General features: G+C 41.4%; 2 protein-coding genes across 2 annotated transcripts; one reads left to right on the top strand and one right to left on the bottom strand.

Annotated features, from left to right (window-relative positions):
- The first annotated feature begins 501 nt into the window (after positions 1-501).
- LOC137268142 (cdc42 homolog) lies at positions 502-7,018 on the top strand. Its single transcript, XM_067802670.1, has 5 exons — positions 502-641; positions 3,232-3,377; positions 4,281-4,463; positions 5,944-6,138; positions 6,467-7,018. Exons 2-5 carry the CDS (start codon positions 3,249-3,251, stop codon positions 6,557-6,559), a joined length of 600 nt encoding a protein of 199 aa, XP_067658771.1. The 5' UTR covers positions 502-641; positions 3,232-3,248; the 3' UTR covers positions 6,560-7,018.
- A 6,244-nt stretch (positions 7,019-13,262) lies between these two features.
- On the bottom strand, positions 13,263-16,097 carry LOC137267901 (cdc42 homolog). The gene is made up of 4 exons (XM_067802344.1): positions 15,971-16,097; positions 14,934-15,119; positions 13,930-14,127; positions 13,263-13,480 (listed from the first exon to the last, which is right to left on the bottom strand). Exons 1-4 carry the CDS (start codon positions 16,064-16,066, stop codon positions 13,397-13,399), a joined length of 564 nt encoding a protein of 187 aa, XP_067658445.1. The 5' UTR covers positions 16,067-16,097; the 3' UTR covers positions 13,263-13,396.
- Positions 16,098-18,049: the final 1,952 nt, after the last annotated feature.

Raw genomic sequence — 18,049 nt, 5'->3', positions numbered from 1 at the left:
GTGGGTATTGTCCTCGTCTAAATACAGTCCTGACAAATGCAGTCATGCAACTGTTACATTTAAAAGAGAAGAATACCTTCTATTGAAATAAACGAATATCCTGCTCGGGTTCTTCCGCCAGTGGCGTACTGTACTCAGAAACAGTAAACAATATGAATAATTTAACCTACTTATAAAACCAACACTGTCTCGTAGTGTGTACTAACATACCCGTTACGTATAGTTTCGTTTCATTAGAATTATTTTTTGGGCATTTAAAAAAAATCTTTTCCAACCATCACGTAACAGATCGCTTTTCCCGTTCGAACAGTATTTGGGCTCAAGGTACATGTATATTTTGTACTTTTTCTTACTGAAGAGTACTCTTGTCGAGTATTTATCAACAGTCATCTGACACTAACACGCATGTGACAACTTACAGACATAAAGTTGCTGCATCCGACAAATCCCCACGATTGAGAAGATCGTGTGTCAAGTGATTTCTCTGTTTTGACACGAGTTATGTCCCCTGGCTGCTTCACCGTCTAATTATAGCGCCTCTCAACGTTGACAGCTTGGAGAGGTGTGTTATGCCAGGAGTGTCTCCACGGGACATATATATTAGCAATGGCGGTGTTGACTGACCCCGTACATACATCAAGGTAAGATGAATGAGACATCACAACGCATAGATTGTTGACAAAATTCATATGTTATGTATAGTAATATTGACAGACAACACCTGCATAATAGACCTCGGACACACCCGCTACCATATCATGTGAACATTACCGTCTTAAAGAGACACACACTCCTTGGATAGTCAGTTAAAGGTGTAAACAAAGTTTCAGGTGTGAAAGCCACCCAAATCCATGCTTTTCGTAATGACTTCAAACATTTTGTTGCATTTCCAATAGCTGAGAAATGGAAGCACAAATATTGTTTAATTGTGTTTACATCACATCCTTGAAACTATGGTTATTTTATGAGTTCGTGATAATTTATGAATGTATCATTGTAAGTATTTATAACACGTACATTGTATAACTATCATATCGCAACGGAATAACAGTAAACGAGGAAGTATTGAAATGTGTATTATTATAATACTTTTGTTATACACCAGGTCACCGAAATTTCTAAGTATGGTATGGTTGTAAATCTGAATGACAGCAAATGAAAGACCTATATTGGCGTCCAGTGAATGAGACGCCCGTGGCATATGACTAGGCACAGACACTGTAGCTTATTGCTATTTATCTTCTCGTACCCGAGTTGTTCGCTCAGACCGTGAATGTAAAGCTTTAACCACGAGACACCTGGGTTTCAAAATCAAAGCAAATATTTACGTCATCCAAACCGTTTCAGAGCTACAGTATCGTCGGCGAAGGAGTGTATGCCACTTGGAAAATGTCCTAATTCAGTCCCTGCAGAAAAATAGCTACAATTCTAATTGTTTAAGCTTTGTGTCGTTGAAATGTTTCGAAGTCATGTGAACATGCAACAGCGGAGATTCTGAAAGAATGTCCCAGTGCCGAAAAGATTCAGGCACGATAGATATAGCCGCTCTGTATCCAACTATCTTATTCGGCAGACTAAAGGAAAGGTGTATATTTTAATCGTCATATAATGCATTAACCCTGAAAATCGTTAATTTATAAAAGTACGATAAGGTACGATAACAGCATCCTGCACTGAATAACCAAACTACCTTCTGTTTTTCTCCCGGCCGTGGCGTAGCTTAGTGGTTAAAGTGTTCGCTCGTCACAATTCTCTACATGGGTACAATGTGTGAAGCCCATATCTGGTGTCCCCCGCCGTGACATTACTGGAATAATTCTAAACGCGGCGTAAAACCATACTCACGCACTAACTCAGAGTAACTTCTTCGGATTGTGAAGGTTTCTATCTCTGCAAGAGTAACACGAGCGTTTGATGTTGAATGTCGTCGTCTTTCCGTAACTGGATTATCGCCAACTGTCCAACAAACGTCCAAACTGACCTTTCAGAAAATCCGATTTGAAACAGTAAGTGCCTACGTCTTTTTGGCTGATGTTGTTTAGCGCTGCACTCAGCAATAAATATAAGACAACAGTGTATAAATCACTGTTACAACCACATGTGAATCAGACAATCCAGTGATCAATCATGAATCAATGAGACACTGACCCTGACAACCCGATCCACGAAGTCGCGTCTTGAGACCAATATGGCATGAAAGTCATTGTGACACGGAATACCCACCTGTGGAGCTCTCATTTTACATTCTCACCTGGATGTTTGGGGACGCTCTCATTTCAACTGAATTCCTCACATTGCATTTGGATGTTAAACCACGAAGCTGATATCTTAAACTGACATGGTAACCTAAACAGTATACATTGAGCCAAAAAATACAGAATACCAAGTTTGTATATTATGTAAATAAAAATTGCACGAACTGTTGAATTTGATAATGTCCGTTTAGCCGTCATTCTTCGCTCCAACACTTTGAACAAATAAATCTGAGGTAAATTTGTATACTACTGGTTTAGTAGAAACTATCGTAAGGAATGAATTTAGAACCATGTGACCCCATCCATGTTTTGAATGTTTGTCCCGGGGAAAAAAATTACCCATGAAGGTCTCGGGTAGAATAGACCTTCAGCAACCCATGCTTGCCATAAAAGGCGACTGATGGGATCGGGTGGTCAGGCTTACTGACTCGGTTGACACCTGTCATCGGTTCCCAGTTGCGCAGATCCATGCTCGTGCTGTTGATCACTGGATTGTCTGGTCCAGACTCAGTTATTTACAGACCGCCACCATGTAGCTGAAATATTACTGAGTGTGGCGTAAAACTAAGCTCACTCACTCCCGAAAAAAATGTTTTCAGGAATAAGATGCCAATATTATTTCTTTTCGTTTTCTTTCTTTCATATTTATCTGATATTTATCTTAAGTTGAAACAAATATACCGATGTAGAAATATACTTGAGCACTGTCCGAGCACGCCAAGGTCAAGTTTTGTAATGAAAATGCTTTCAATATTTTCATCTGAAAAATACATTACGATCAATGAATTGCACAAAGCCATTTAGAAAGTGGTCAAACACATACCATATTTGGGATTACACTTTCTTAGTAAAGTACAAATTCTAGTAGTTTTTGGGTTGAGTCCCTTCCGGGATTCGGACCCGCACCCCCAGAGTAAGATCAGTGAAACATAGTTTCTCTTTCTCCTTAGATTTAATGAGTAAAACTATTCTCCAGGTAACCAGTCACCGTCAATGTCAGAGTCGGCGTCCCCCTCCGACCACGCCCTGAAATGTGTAGTGGTTGGGGACGAAGAGGTTGGCAAGACGTGCATGTTGCACTCATACAGTTCCAATACGTTTGAGAAGGATTACCAGCCCACGGTGAGTATACAGCCTCGGCCACTGCGCTTGTTTAATGAGTAAATACATAGCTCGCTCACCTTTCCCTCAAGGCCGTCCAACTGGCAAGCTCCCCCCTCACGTCGGTCGGCAACGTTCGTTAAAGGAGTCGCCCTGCTTGAACTGGGCTCTGTCTCTACTAGTCACTATTGCCAGCGCATCCATGCCCAAATATGTCAACTGCCAGGTTATATTGCAGTTACGCAAGAGGTTTAGATGTAAGGTTTTCGTTCTTTATTATAAAACATGCAATTTTAGCATATTTTTGTGAGTGGTTTCATATTTGTGGATGGGTTAACCCATCTGGCTAAACATTTCGTCCGCCATGCCGAATTTCATTCTTCAGATTGGTGCAAGTGCCCCTTGTAGTGCCATCCGTCGTTATACCATGTTACAACAATATTTCTGAAGTCAACATAAAACCCGACTAATTCAATCACTCAATGGGATCGAGCGAACACAGATCAGTTTTATCATTTTCCACAGGTTTGGAGAGAAATCCTAGTGGTTATTGTTTGCTGCCCAGCCACAGGGACTGGTTCTTTGACTTACATGGGCACATTATGTAAACGCCACATCTTGATCCCACTGACTTATATTGCAGAGAGCGGTGGGGTAGCCTTGTGGTTAGAGCGTTCACGTGACAGGCCGAAGACCCAGATTCGATTCCCCACATGGGTACAATGTGAAAAGCTCATTTCGGGTGTTCCCAGTGATATTGGTGTGATATTGCTGGAATATTGCTAAAAGCGGCGTAAAAATTTATTCACTCACTCACTCATTCATTCATTCATTTATTTCATTCATTCATTAATTCATTCATTCATATTGTGGATTTCGTGAAGTGGTGTGAAAACACATTCACTCATTATTTAACGTGTCCAGGTTTCAGCAAGTTACAAGGTGACAGTCAAAGTTCAAGGCGAGGCCTACAATCTGGGCCTGTTCGACACGGCTGGTAAAGAGGAATACGATGGTGTTCGACCACTCAGTTACCCGAACGCTGACATCTACCTCGTCTGTTTCTCGGTTGTCTCCCCTTCAACCTTCTCTAGTGTCTCAGAAAAGGTAATGATGTCAGCCAGGAATCCTTCTCCACGGTTTTGTTTTGTATCATTTCGCCATTCCAGTCTGAAAAATACTACCTACCTGTTTGCCATCACTGTTTCGTAGCGGAAGTAGACGTCACTACTTCCGGCGCTGCCGCTGATTCTCCGAAAGCAGTTTCTCCGAAAGCAGTTTCTCAACTACGTGGGAGTAATTTGACCACTATGTTTGGGTCATGTGGAAGAAAGTTATTTATTTAAATGGAATGGGGGGAAATGTCGCGGTCTTTGGTGTTTCCTGACTGTCTTATACCCCGAAAGGTTAGAATATATGAAACTAATAACTTTTTGCCCGTCTTCAGCAGAAGGCAGAATATATAACATGCAGGCGTTATATTAGTCTTAATGCATCGATGCTCCCTTTACTTGGAGTAGCGACTAATATATGCCCTGTAACTGGGAATTTGTCTAAACTAAGCTCTCGTAAGCCTAAGAACTCGTAACATTCGTACCTCCTGTGTTACAGTAATATATGTACATGACCTGTAACTGACGATGATGTTTATGGAGGTGAATGACCCCACCCCCCACCATCCTTGGATTCACCTGAATTCGTAGTTTAAATAAAAATCAATTTCATTATGCGAGTAATCGATAAGACCTCCTCATGTGTTTCTGTCTCCCTATATTGAGAGTGGAATGTGGTGGTTTGGTTTGCCCTAAACCACCTAGACACTCTAATCCTTGACTTATGAGAAGGCCAAGCCTTGGCGTATAACGAATGTATTGAAAACAAACCCAAAATACAATGTCAACGAAAGTGTGTTCATGAATACACCACATGTATTTTCAAAATATATATTTAAAGTATATTTCATTAAAACTAACTAAAAGTTCGTTATGCCCATTTAAATGAACACATTATATCATTTTTATCACAACCAAATCAGCTATAAATCTCAGTACTATATGTATCAGAACAAACCGATTGAACCCGGGTGATGCCGATGGAACGTGATATATGCACTCGGGTCCGCCCGGCCAATTCCGCCACTTTCATGAGTGACATTAACCTAACTGCATGTTAACCGAGAACGAGACGAGGCTTTCGTGACCAACACTTGATTATTCCGGAACAAGCCGAATAGTGAGTGTATGTTACGGAAACTGGCGAGTAAACGACCTCACGTAACGGTAAATAATGAAGGTTATCTGAATGGAGCAAGCATAGGCCCCGAAACGTTGTTTTCTCCACAATAAAGAAGTTAACATCCGTAAATCTGGCTTTTCTTAGCTGAATGGAAATTATGTATACCCTTTGATTAGAGGACAAAGCAACTAAAAGTAGTTTCAACAATGGTAGTTTAGGACAGCCGTTAAGTTAGGTTTTGTTGTTTTGCGCAGGTAAGGGTATTGTAATTGTGACCACTTCCTATAGGACTGGGAAAAGACGAGGTTGATTTGCAATGCACCAGCTCATTTGTTCACCATTCACATTTCAGTGGGTCCCTGAAATCCTTGAAAACTCACCAAACACTCCATTCCTGATCGTTGGGACGAAGACCGATATCCGAGACGATTTAGCCAATGGGGATGTACTGGAAGGTATTAGTGAGAAGCCGATTACATCCCGGCAAGGGAGACAACTCGCGAAGAAGCTGAAAACTAGTTATATGGAGTGCTCTGCCCTTACACAGGTTAGTAATGTCTAGTGTAACTCTTGTCAAAATTCTAATAGGAATAGTTAGGATACTGGTTCGTTTAGACCCACAAGAAATGTCAAAATGTATATTTGTAAACTTTGAAATAATGGTATAAGCGTGAACAGAAAGTTTTACAAGTCTCTCATCTGTGTCGCACTCGCAAGTTGCACGTGTAAGAAGAGTTCAAGTAGAGTTTCGAAGAAAATAATTTCTAATCAAAATTTCGATTAAACTTGATATAATTATGATTTATGCACGATCACAGTTTTAGATCATGCTTACTACCCTAAAAGGGCCAGATCACATGTGCTTATCTTTTCAGCGAGGCTTGAAATCCGTATTTGATGAGGCTATATATACAGCACTGCATCCTCCCAAATCTCGAAAAGACTCGTGGAAATGCACGTTATCATGACGTCATACCCAATCTAGGATGCCAGCCACAGCAATAGAAATGTATGAAGACTGCGACCACTGTGCAGTAGAACGTACAAGCTACTGGTCACAACTGTGGTATACCTGTAACATTGGCAGTGGTGAATGGTTCAGTCTGTTATAGACACCTTAAAACCACATCATCGCCTAGAAACTCCGCTATTTGGACGATTGCTGTTGAAAGACTTTTTTATGGGTTCTTTTCCACTTTCCGTGATCTGTAATGCGGACATCTAATACTCCGGACGATTCCACCAGAAACTATGCGGTCCAGTTTTCCAAGGTTTCCCCGTATAGTTTTGAGCTAAATAGTCAGAGGGTTTGATGAATTGGGGGAATAGTCCTGTATACTACAGTGCTTAATATATATTTGTTATTGTTGATATTTAACACCTGTTGTGTACATGGTATTCACATAAATAATGAGTATAGTTGGCAATTTGCTTGTTTTTATCAACCCTGCAAGGTTTACGGTTGAGTGAGTGAGTGAGTATGGTTTTACGCCGCTTTAGCAATATTCCAGCAATATCACAGCGTGGGACACCAGACATGGGCTTTACATACTGCACCCATACTGGGGATAGGCCGCTTTACTCACTAACTCTTATAGTTAATTCCCCCAATGAAGCCAGCCGTGATATGACTGTCACATTGCTACGAGCGGAGTAAAACTGTACTCACTCACTCACTCACTCACTACAATAGTGAAGGGACGTGGTGGCCAAGTAATCTAAGGTCGTTTCGTTCGTTCTGCGCGATTATGGGTTTGAATCCCAGTTTCGGCCTGACAATGTTTCTTGGTTTACCAGCACCATACTCGTGTCACCTGCTTCACTAGTACGATGACCGTTAAAGACCTGCATGGCTTTGGGTCTTCCCACCTCCTGACAGTTATCGTACCTTCGGTAAACATCTTCGACATGTTTCACTTGTGTGTTCCTCCTTACTTAAAATGGAAGAGATGCTAGTCCTACGACGAGGTTTGCGTTATATTTTTATAATCATTTATTTCTAACACGTAGCTGATGCAGAGATGCAATTCCAATGTGTTCCGGATTTGGGTTCATCGTGGTGATGCCTCAGTAGATTAGCCTCTTTAAAGCATTGAAGATGCCCAGGTTTGATACCCCACAAGTGTACATTTCATGAAGGCCATTTCTGGTGTCTCGTCTCTGGCGTCAAAAATACCCACTCACTCATTCTCTGACAATGCACTTGGTCTCCCTCCCACAAAGCGAAAGTATGTGAATATTGCTAAAGCGGCGTATAACAATACATATTCATTCATACCAGCACAAAGGTATCTCTGTTCACATCGGCTTAACACTAAGATGGCCCTTGGAAATGGGGTGTTTGAAACCCATTCAGTGTCAACATTCATCAACGCTATTACATGCTGTCATATCTTTCTGTTGCACATTCGGACAAAATAAGAAAATACTAAAAGTTGCCATGACAACAAGAAACCTTTGTTAAAAACAGAGTCCATTGCGCGATTCCATCTATATCCTGAGCTTGTATTTATGAATGACTGTCGACCAAGTCATGTCACATTGGTGGTTTGGCTTAACGTCATACTCGACACCACCCCAGCAATAGGACGCCGGTCTAAATATTGATTGATCCTATGAGAAAAGAACTCTGCTGGGATACGCTGACATGTACCTCGTCTCAGAGATTACCACCAGATCTGTCTCATTTACCCCGGAATCCCGTCGGATGCAACAGAACATGATTGCCTGCTGGTCTTTTTCACACAATAAAAGTGGGGGCGGTGGGGTAGCCTAGTGGTTAAAGGATTCGCTTTTTCGCATCGAAGACCTGGTTTCTATTTAGCACATGAGTACAATGTGTGAAACCCATTTCTGGTGTGTCCAGCCGTGATATTGTTGGAATGTTGGGGCGTAAAAATACTCGCTCCGTCAGGACTGAAGGGCAGTGACGGGTGGGAAATTCTCATTTGTATCATCACAAGAAATCCTTGAAATATTGTGTGTTATTTAGATATAGGTAACCAATCGTTATCCTTCCTTCTTTACCAAAGGACCCCACCCACCCACCACACATATACACGCACACATACAACACAGGAAGCCAGCTCGGAGTAGTCATGTAAGATAATACTTGTGACAAGTATACGTGATTCTGCAAGAAGAAGAAAAAAATCAAGATATCACATGGATTTTCAATGTTTCGTTAGGGATGACTATTTGATATATCCGGTTTTCACTTTCGTCCCTTGATACAGTCAGTATTATAGAAACAGCTGGTTCGTGATAACTATCAGAATAGTTATCGACCAGCCTAGTGTGGACAAACTTGACATTGTAAGCCTATTGTTGATGTGATAAGACACGAACACAAAGATAACGATACACTGGCTGATACCAATATGTATACATCTTTCATCCTAATTGTTACAGATAGGCAGCATTCGAATACGGAAGTTCAGAATATTTTAGTGATGCAAATAATGTTTCATTGAATATGATACAGATGCGCCTACTTAACTCGTAAAGGTAGTCGTAAGCGCCAACTGAATTGATGAGCTGTAAGAGTCTGTCACCTTGTCGTGGTGTCGTGTACCCTGTTTATAACGGGATCGGGTGGTCAGGCTCGCTGACTCGTGTCATCGGTTCCCTATCGAGCAGATCGACGCTCATGCTGTCGATCATTGGATTGTTTGATCCAGACTCGATTATTTACAGAGCGCCGCCATATAACTGGAATATTGCTGAGTGCGGCCGAAAAACTAAACTCAGTCACTGTATTATGTTCAATGTAACGCTCAGCAATATTGCAGCTATATGGCGACGGTCTGTAAATAATCGAGTCTGGATCAAATAATCCAGTGATTGAAATGGGAATCGATGGACATGTTTACCTGCATGTTGTTCAGTACGACGCTCGGCAATATGCTAGCTACATGACAGTAGTCTGTTGTATTAAGTTTGGAGCAGACAAACCAGTGAATGAAATGATGAGAATCTATCTACACATCTGGGATACCATGACACGCAATCGATGTAGTGCCACACGATCTTCAGTTTCTTATTACATGGGCTGCTTCCTGTGACCTGCACGTATCCCCCAAATCCCCCGGCGTTATATGCACTGCATTATGTACAGATCGTCGCGATAAGCGTGAATATTGCCGGGCGGCGGTGTTTAATGCCATTAAAGCAAACAAAAGTGACAGTATAACACGAGGTCATAGACGATTACTAACTGGGTTAAATCTATGAACGCAGACACTGTGCTGACAGACCAAGAATCATGAACGGAAGAGTCTGACCGAGCCATGTATGTCTACCTGGTCGGCCAGGTAGGCTCAGTAGCTCCAACATTACATAATGTCATGAAAGGTTACATCGCCTTCACAAGGTAGCCTAGTTCCCCTGTGTGTGTGATCTGGGCGTTAGCGTGTTTACACTGAAAACTGAATTAAAATGTTGGGTTATTTTTATTTTTTTTACTTTAATGAATATTTTTAAAGTATGCTCATCACATCTAGAAACTTGACACCTACATTATAGGTGATAAATGTGACGGGGTAATTAATTTTCTTTTGAATTGTACACAATGACATGAAGGCTGTGTGATCATGATCTTAACCTTTCACGTGAAACGTTTGAATATGAGGTGTGGAAAAGCGTAAAACTTAACAGTCATGAGCGACGAGTCACGTGATCAGCACAAAGATCGGACATGCATTGGAATGCAGTCGCCTAACCTTCAAAACTGCAGGTTTAATATGAAAGGAACGTGTTTCACGATGCACAAATCAGCAATGTGCGCGTGTTAAGCGGTGGCATTAATACTGGAAAACCATTTGGGGTATTTGCACGAACCGTGATCTGTAGCCGTCAGGCAAACCATTTACGTCCTGTATGTCACAGACGGACACTGTTGCGGATCTGTCCAAGGCATGGAGTGTCTACGTTTGCTAAAATGGGCTCATGAATGCCGTATTATTACCCATACGGGCGAGGGCATCCCGTCTATCTTTTGATATTTGCACAGTGTGCAATTTAGTAGTTCTCAGTTCTTCTTAAAGTAATGTTCCCTGCCCTCGCCACACTCGGCACTGTGAACTTTATTTCAACTAGAGCATATTTCTCGTAATCACTGGAACCTCGTTGGTTAGTCTCTAAATACTCCACAGTCCTATATTTCAGCAGATACCTGACGTCATGTGTATTTGTTCGCGTCTGGACCAGGCAAAGCACCTGTTGACAGCAGTAGGAACGATCTTTAACGTTCAAGCATGCTTTCCGATCTCGTCTCGAAGCTCTTACCACAAGCACGGGCTATTAGGTGCATATTAGTGCTGGCAATTCCCGTTATAGTTAAATAGAATACATTCATATCAAACTGCCATTCATTGTTAAACATATTCACACATCTGACTGGTGAAGTCGGTGCTATTATTTTCTTCAATAGAACCTTCTCTCCAATAACTAGTCGTCGCACATCCCATTATGCCGTGCACGTTAAAGCAACACAGGTTATGGCTGTTTACAGATCAATAGGACAATCCACAAATTTCTACTGAATCGTGCCTGCATTCATACGGGTGTTTAAAGTAACATGTTTAGTTTATTGTCAAGCATGTACCGTGTCTGCATTCATACGGGTGTTTAAAGTAACATGTTTAGTTTATTGTCAAGCATGTACCGTGTCTGCATTCATACGGGTGTTTAAAGTAACATGTTTAGTTTATTGTCAAGCATGTACCGTGTCTGCATTCATACGGGTGTTTAAAGTAACATGTTTAGTTTATTGTCAAGCATGTACCGTGTCTGCATTCATACGGGTGTTTAAAGTAACATGTTTAGTTTATTGTCAAGCATGTACCACCTACAACACCTGTACATGTACATATCCTGACACTGTGTGGCGTCATGTCAGTTGCCATGCCTCATATCACTGTGGCTCTCAAAGTCACCTCTGAGCAACCATGGACTAATCTATCTATATAAGATATTTCCACTACTTGACTGATCAACGTGTACCTCTACTATCAGTCTGTGCCAGTGGATTATGGTAGTACAATGTGATAAACAGAGTTGCGTCCCTTTGGCGAACAGAACCCGCGGGTCGTTGAGGCGCTATCACTCTTGCACCAAAGACTGCACGGTATTATATCAACAGTTATTTTCTGTGGCATGTGTATATTCGTTTTCTTTGTTCAGGGCAGCACTATATCATATATTACATAATATTACTATATTATATATTACATATATATATTACTACATTATATATTACATATATATATTACTATATTATATATTACATATATATATTACTACATTATATATTACATATATATATTACTACATTATATATTACTCTGTGCACCAGTTCAGCAGCCCAGTCTACTGGAAAGATTAACTCCAACCCAAATATCATGGTCAAGAATGACGTATAAAACGTGGTTCACAAGACAATATTCAATCAGCCTGTAAATATCCATGTCCCGACAGACTATAGTGACAGGAGTGAGTGAGTGAGTATGGTTTTATTCCGCCTTCAGCAATATTCGAGCAATATCAAAGGCGGGTGACCCCAGAAATGGTTTTCACATATTGTACCCATGTTGGGAATCGAACCCAGGTTTCCGGCGTGACGAGCGAATGCTGTAACCACTAGGCTACCCCGCTAGTGACAGGAATCATGATCGACAGTCATGAAGCCACAATGTGCCAGCTGAAACCTGTGGTTTGAATAACACAGCAACCTAACACTGGAAGTTCAGTGCAGTTCCGTGTGAATGCCATCACGTTAGTGAGCCAAAAAACACGTGAAATAAGACATGAGACATGTTCTCATTATACACAGCTCCTATTCAAATCCGGTGTAATGACATCACTTCCGGTTAGAGAAAAACGTACGTTAACAGCTTTCGCCTAGACATGAAAATTTAGGAGTCATCATGACTCTTGTGTCATAAGAGGGAGTCATGGACATGTTTTGGGGTATCAAATTCAGTATGGAACTTTCATCGAGACACCAACTGTGATTGTTTAACTACGGTGAAATACAAAGTAAACCAGGTCAGGTATTTTATCATCACTGAGCAGTTAACTGCCAAACAATAAACTAAGCAGTTTTAAACAACAGTAAATTACATGCCTAGATTATCTGAACTTAGAGTCCAGTAGCATTGCGTCAAAAATGACGCAAGTTATTAAATTCCCTGCGTATTTGAGATGACTTATGCGTCACATACCCAGGTTTTCTGGGTCAGGGCAAACACTGCGCCGTACACATTGAAAACAAACGCACCAAGAATAGTAATCAAGTTGGATTCTTAAAAAAAGCACCATCAAAAAGTGACCATAAAAGCCTCAACACCCCTCCATGCTCAAGTGAAATCTCAGCCCACTGGTAAACAAGGATAAGTTGAGCGCATGTGAGCGCGCGGAATCAATTTCATCGTCATGTACTGCACCTAAGCTAGCCTACATCTGCTCTTCCTTTCGCAAACCATATGGATTTGCCCACTTCCGTGCACCGTCCACAACTCGTAAATGCGTTTTCTGTGCCTGTCCAACCCGTACAAGTGAAATCCCAAATAAGACATATGTTGCATTTGACCACTTCCTATATGGCATCGTGTAATCAACCCATACATGTTTGCCAATAATCCGGATCCAGTGCACTACACCGACACATTCTAAATTTAACACAAAGCAATTTTATGGGCCATGATCTTGCACCATCATCGATGTTCACCAAATGTTATCGTTTATTTAAAAATCATCAGCACAGCATTCAGGGACTGTGTTCATAATGTACAGTTCATGAATCTTCACACAACGACACAGCTCCGGCTGACTGGTGGTGGAGATTTCAGTGACAGGACGACCTCTTCAAAAACCTTGTCAAGACCTTTCTGCAAATACAACAAGAATATTTTATGTAATTGCATTTATTTGAAAAGAAATTGAATGCATTGGACGTTTTATCCTAAGCCATGTTGAATAATGGTTACACAGCCGAATCTAGATTATTCGAAATAGTGGGGTCATTTAATAGATATCGAGTTATCCGTTGTACAAATCAAACACGAACATGACCTGGTAAGCTGGTTGCTCTTAAAATGACACATAGACCACAGATCGAGTTAATAAAATTACCAGATTCAGGCGCATATTTTGTCGTGTAGGCCCGATAGGTTGAAAAGCTGTATACATGTATTTACATAATATTCAGGCCATCTTGTAAGCTTGGCCAACTTTCATTTTCAAAACCATGTGTAAGCTCGGACTTTTTCGTATAATGGAAGCTGTGTCCCTGGAAATGCTCCTACACCAATGATCTAGCAAACTCGGATATACCCACCAATGTAAGGGAAGAGCACTCCAAATACTTGCTAGCTCTCAGGCGCTGGGCGAGTTGTCTCCCTTCTGTCTCTGCGACCGGTTTTTCTCCCAGTTCGGTAAGTTTGTTTAGCGAGTCAGTGTTGTCGCGGAGGTCAATATTCGTCCCTACTATGAAGAATGGCGTGTTGCGTGCATGGATGAGTATATCAGGAACCCACTTAAAAGACACGAACCAGTCAGCTTTCATTGCCATGGAAATATAATTCTTAACAACAAACAACTATCGAAACCTTAACAGTCAGTGGGTTGTCCGGAACAGATGAGAGAAAAAATGAACTTCTGTGTCTATTTGTATTTGATATCTGATCCGACCAGAGCTGGTAAATATGTGATGTGAATGTGAACAGCATCCACGCGCGCCTCTGAACAAAACGATCTTAGCGCAACGACTGTCACAAGCCTATGCTAGGGTATGGGAGTTACGATCACCTTAGCTCTAAGGCACCGTTTTGCAATGGCCATGGCTCGCTTGCACAAAGCGATCTTAGCGTTACGATGATCGTAACTCCCATGCTCTACCACAGACGTAATGTTTAAGTGGAAGTAGAGCGATGCAGGTATACATGACAATGATCTGGTGATCTAAACACGACAAAACAGTGTCTGATATTATGAATGTTGGTTGGTTTGTTATACAACGCCGAGCTCAGCAACATTCCAGGTATATGGTGGCGGTCTGTAAATAATCGAATCTGGACCGGACAATCCAGTGATCAACAGCATGTGTATCGATCTACGCAAGTGGACGTATCAACTAAGTCAGCAAGCCTGGCCACTGACCACCCGATCCCGTTACTCACCTTCAAGACGAGCATGCATGGGTTGCTGAAGATGAATGCTAACCCGGAAGTTCACGGATTGGCAGATATTATAAGGAACGAACAATGCCGTCGTGGTAGGACGCTACACCACCATCATTTGATGGCGAACAAACCACATTTAGCCGATGATTCGCAGTCTCACCTTTTCTCGGATATTCACGAAGGACGAAGGGGAGACAACCGAGAAGAGGAGTAGAAAGGCATCAGCGTCGGCGTAGTGGGGACGTTGCCGTGTCTTGAAGTTGACGTCCCCGGTAGTGTCTAGTAAGGACAAGGTGTATGACTTGTCTTTCACAGTAACCGTTACTTGGAACTTGTTTTCAGATACCTGGGACAAAGAAGCCAAGTTCTTGTTCATAAACAACCAATAATCATGTATTTCAATCACATATTCAGTATACATGAATCTGCGTGTAACCTTGTACGTCACCTACTTGCATGAATATGTATCCGGCGATATTTGACGCTAAGGGTAATTATTGGGGAAATAGTCAGTCAGTAAGAAGACAACGTCAAATAAACAAGTACTCTTTTCAGTAAATATAGTCATATACCTGTGACACTGTGATAACCTGAATCATAAGGATCAGAAGTGCCTTTAAGCGATAGAAAAGTGAAAAAGTCGGCAGGAATTCTGCACAAAATGTACGGTGATATGTTTCTGCTATCTTTAATGTCGTGTTCGAAAGACCCCATATTGCGTGAGGTGAACAATACCCGGACGCTGATCAATAAGTATTATTCGGGAACTTTAGGGTATTTAAGGTGGAGAGATAATTTGCGCCTGCATGCCGAGTTCGGACATCAAGATACTCAACAACTTAACAATCAATTAAATACAATTCAAGACCGAAAACAATGTCGTCCAACCACGAGCCTTTAGAGATAATGTTATGCAAAGTTCATAAGCTCGTTTAAAAGACATTTTAAAAAAATCAGCTTCGATGAGTCATTTTTCGCCTAAAGAATAGCCGAATAATGCTGGGTGTGAGAATAATATGTGAGTAATTAGCAAGTACGACTGCGGGATAAAGAGTGAGTGCGGTTTTACGCCACAGTTAGTACTATTCCAGCAGTTCACGGCGGAAGTATATAATGTTACATTGAATATTCATTGACTGATATAAGTCCGATTTTCTTGCGATACCTCTAGATTCACAGAGCAACACAATGTATCACCTTCAACTTGCTTTCCTGCCCTAGAGAGTAGGCTGTCAGCATAGTGGTCTTCCCCACTTCCGCGTCCCCAAGAATCACACACTTAAAACTGGACATTGCTAACTACATTCTGAGAAAAGCCATATATCTGAAAAACACAATGATACATACAAGCGATCAGGTCTCTCCTTAACTATGTGGTGACTGAGTGAGTGGATTTTAGTTTTACGCCGCTTTTAGCAAAATTCAAGGAATATAGCGGCGAGAGACGTCAGAAATGGGTTTCGCGGAATCGAACCTGGGTTTTCCGTGTGCCACAGTAACGCTTTAATCACTAGGCTATCCTGCCGCCCTCATAAGGAAACAGACATGGACCATCTCCTGAACATCTGTTCATAAATCACGATCTAACAGAGACAGTGCCAGGTATTTGCAAAAAGGTAAACGTGTTCTCCACAAAGAGGGCACTCGTCACAAACACGTGGAGCAACAGGTCAAGTATCCCTGTGAACAACACGGGTTCACACGTCACAAGTCAAACTATGGAATATCATTTCACGTTTTTCACTGATGCATCAGATTAAGAGAAGTCTGACACACATCTACCATAAAGGATTGGAAATATGTACGAGCGATGATCCCGAGTAAACAGCTTTTGAGCCAAGGGGTTGTGTCGCCCTTTGAAATCTTTTCAGAAAGTGCATGCTTAATTGTACCTCAAAAGTTGTTAGATATAGTCACCAGAGGGTGGAGCTGGTCCCATCCAAGGATGAGTAAATAGTATTATTTAACGTTTGAGAATAGTCAGTCCAGACCTGTTGAAACAGAATGTTAGTCGTCAAATGCAAAAAACTGAATATTGAACGAATGGATCACAAAGTCAGTGAAAACAGAAGGTGCGAGGGAGGATAAGCATTTCAGAATGAACGAACAAGTCATGGTGATATATTTTGTTTTTCTAGATCTAAAGGTATTCAAAAACTCATGATTGTCTTAAGAGGCTACTACTCGCTGACTTGGTTGGCATATGGCATCCCATGCACAATGCTCATGACGTCAATCACTGAATTGTCTGGTCTAGGGCCCTTATTCTTGAAACGTTCGTAAACTTAAGAATTCTTAACTTTGATAGAAGCCAATGTGTTAAGAATGGGCGTAAGAAGTTCGTAGGACTACGAACGTTTCGAGAATAGCTAGCCAGGTTCGTTTACTTACAGACTACCATCGTATACCTGGGTTATTGCTGGGTACGGCATCATTGTGTCTCCATGCATTGAATAATAGTGATATGATAATTAGCTCCACAACTGAAGAAGCCTAAAGATCTGATGTGTTCTGTTCGATGTCTGCGAGGTGCGTCGTCATAACACCATTTTAATGCACCAAAACTTCAATAATACTTACATCCGAGTCAAAAGTCATATTTGTAACAATACAAAATTATTTAACGTCAGTGGACCAACATGAAAACAAAGTGTATGAGTATGCCACCGCTGTCAACAGACATGGAATCCATAGGTCGGCCCCTTCAGTTTGTTACACACAATTCTATTTATTGCCTGTTTATGGGTTATGAAAGAGTGACTGATTAAACTACTTGCCTCTTTAAGACATGATGCTCCAATGACATCTTGACAGCGCGAAGACGTGATGATCTTATGTTGATCTTATGTTAACTGTGGAAGTTATGACTGTACAGTGCGCTGACTGTTCACCACGATCCCGTCAGTAAACGTCTTAAAGGTAAAAAAAACCTAGTGTAGTTTATATCATTGCCAGGCCCGAGACGAGACCTTCCTTTGGGGAATACCCCCTGCACTGTGCACCAAGGAAACGATAACAAGGCTATTGAATTTGAGAACAACTGTCAGGGCCGCTTTAGAAATCCAACTACAAATGACGAGAGTGGCCTTTCTCAATGTTGACCTGCCGTGGCTATCTTGCCAGTTGGACAACAGTGACTGCAGCAGAATAATAATAGGACTAAATCCGTATCAAGGCCAAGGTGACATAGCTTTGTACATGTTCACACTATATACTGTAAAATCATTATTATTCGCGGGGGTTTAAGTTTCGCGCAAAAGAATTAGTCATTTTTTC

Source organism: Haliotis asinina, chromosome 16 (genome assembly GCF_037392515.1).
Source record: "Haliotis asinina isolate JCU_RB_2024 chromosome 16, JCU_Hal_asi_v2, whole genome shotgun sequence".
In the NCBI taxonomy this organism is placed as follows: domain Eukaryota; kingdom Metazoa; phylum Mollusca; class Gastropoda; order Lepetellida; family Haliotidae; genus Haliotis; species Haliotis asinina.
Note: the sequence above shows the minus strand (reverse complement) of the source record. Positions and strands in the feature narration are given on the sequence as shown.

Coding starts and splice junctions, on each gene's coding strand:
- LOC137268142 (XM_067802670.1), top strand. CDS start 3,249: ATGTCAGAGTCGGCGTCCCCCTCCGACCACGCCCTGAAATGTGTAGTG. Junction 4,464..5,943: donor TCTCTAGTGTCTCAGAAAAG/GTAATGATGTCA, acceptor TTCACATTTCAG/TGGGTCCCTGAAATCCTTGA. Junction 6,139..6,466: donor AGTGCTCTGCCCTTACACAG/GTTAGTAATGTC, acceptor TTATCTTTTCAG/CGAGGCTTGAAATCCGTATT.
- LOC137267901 (XM_067802344.1), bottom strand. CDS start 16,066: ATGTCCAGTTTTAAGTGTGTGATTCTTGGGGACGCGGAAGTGGGGAAG. Junction 15,120..15,970: donor GGCAGGAAAGCAAGTTGAAG/GTGATACATTGT, acceptor TCTTTGTCCCAG/GTATCTGAAAACAAGTTCCA. Junction 13,481..13,929: donor AGTGCTCTTCCCTTACATTG/GTGGGTATATCC, acceptor TTGTATTTGCAG/AAAGGTCTTGACAAGGTTTT.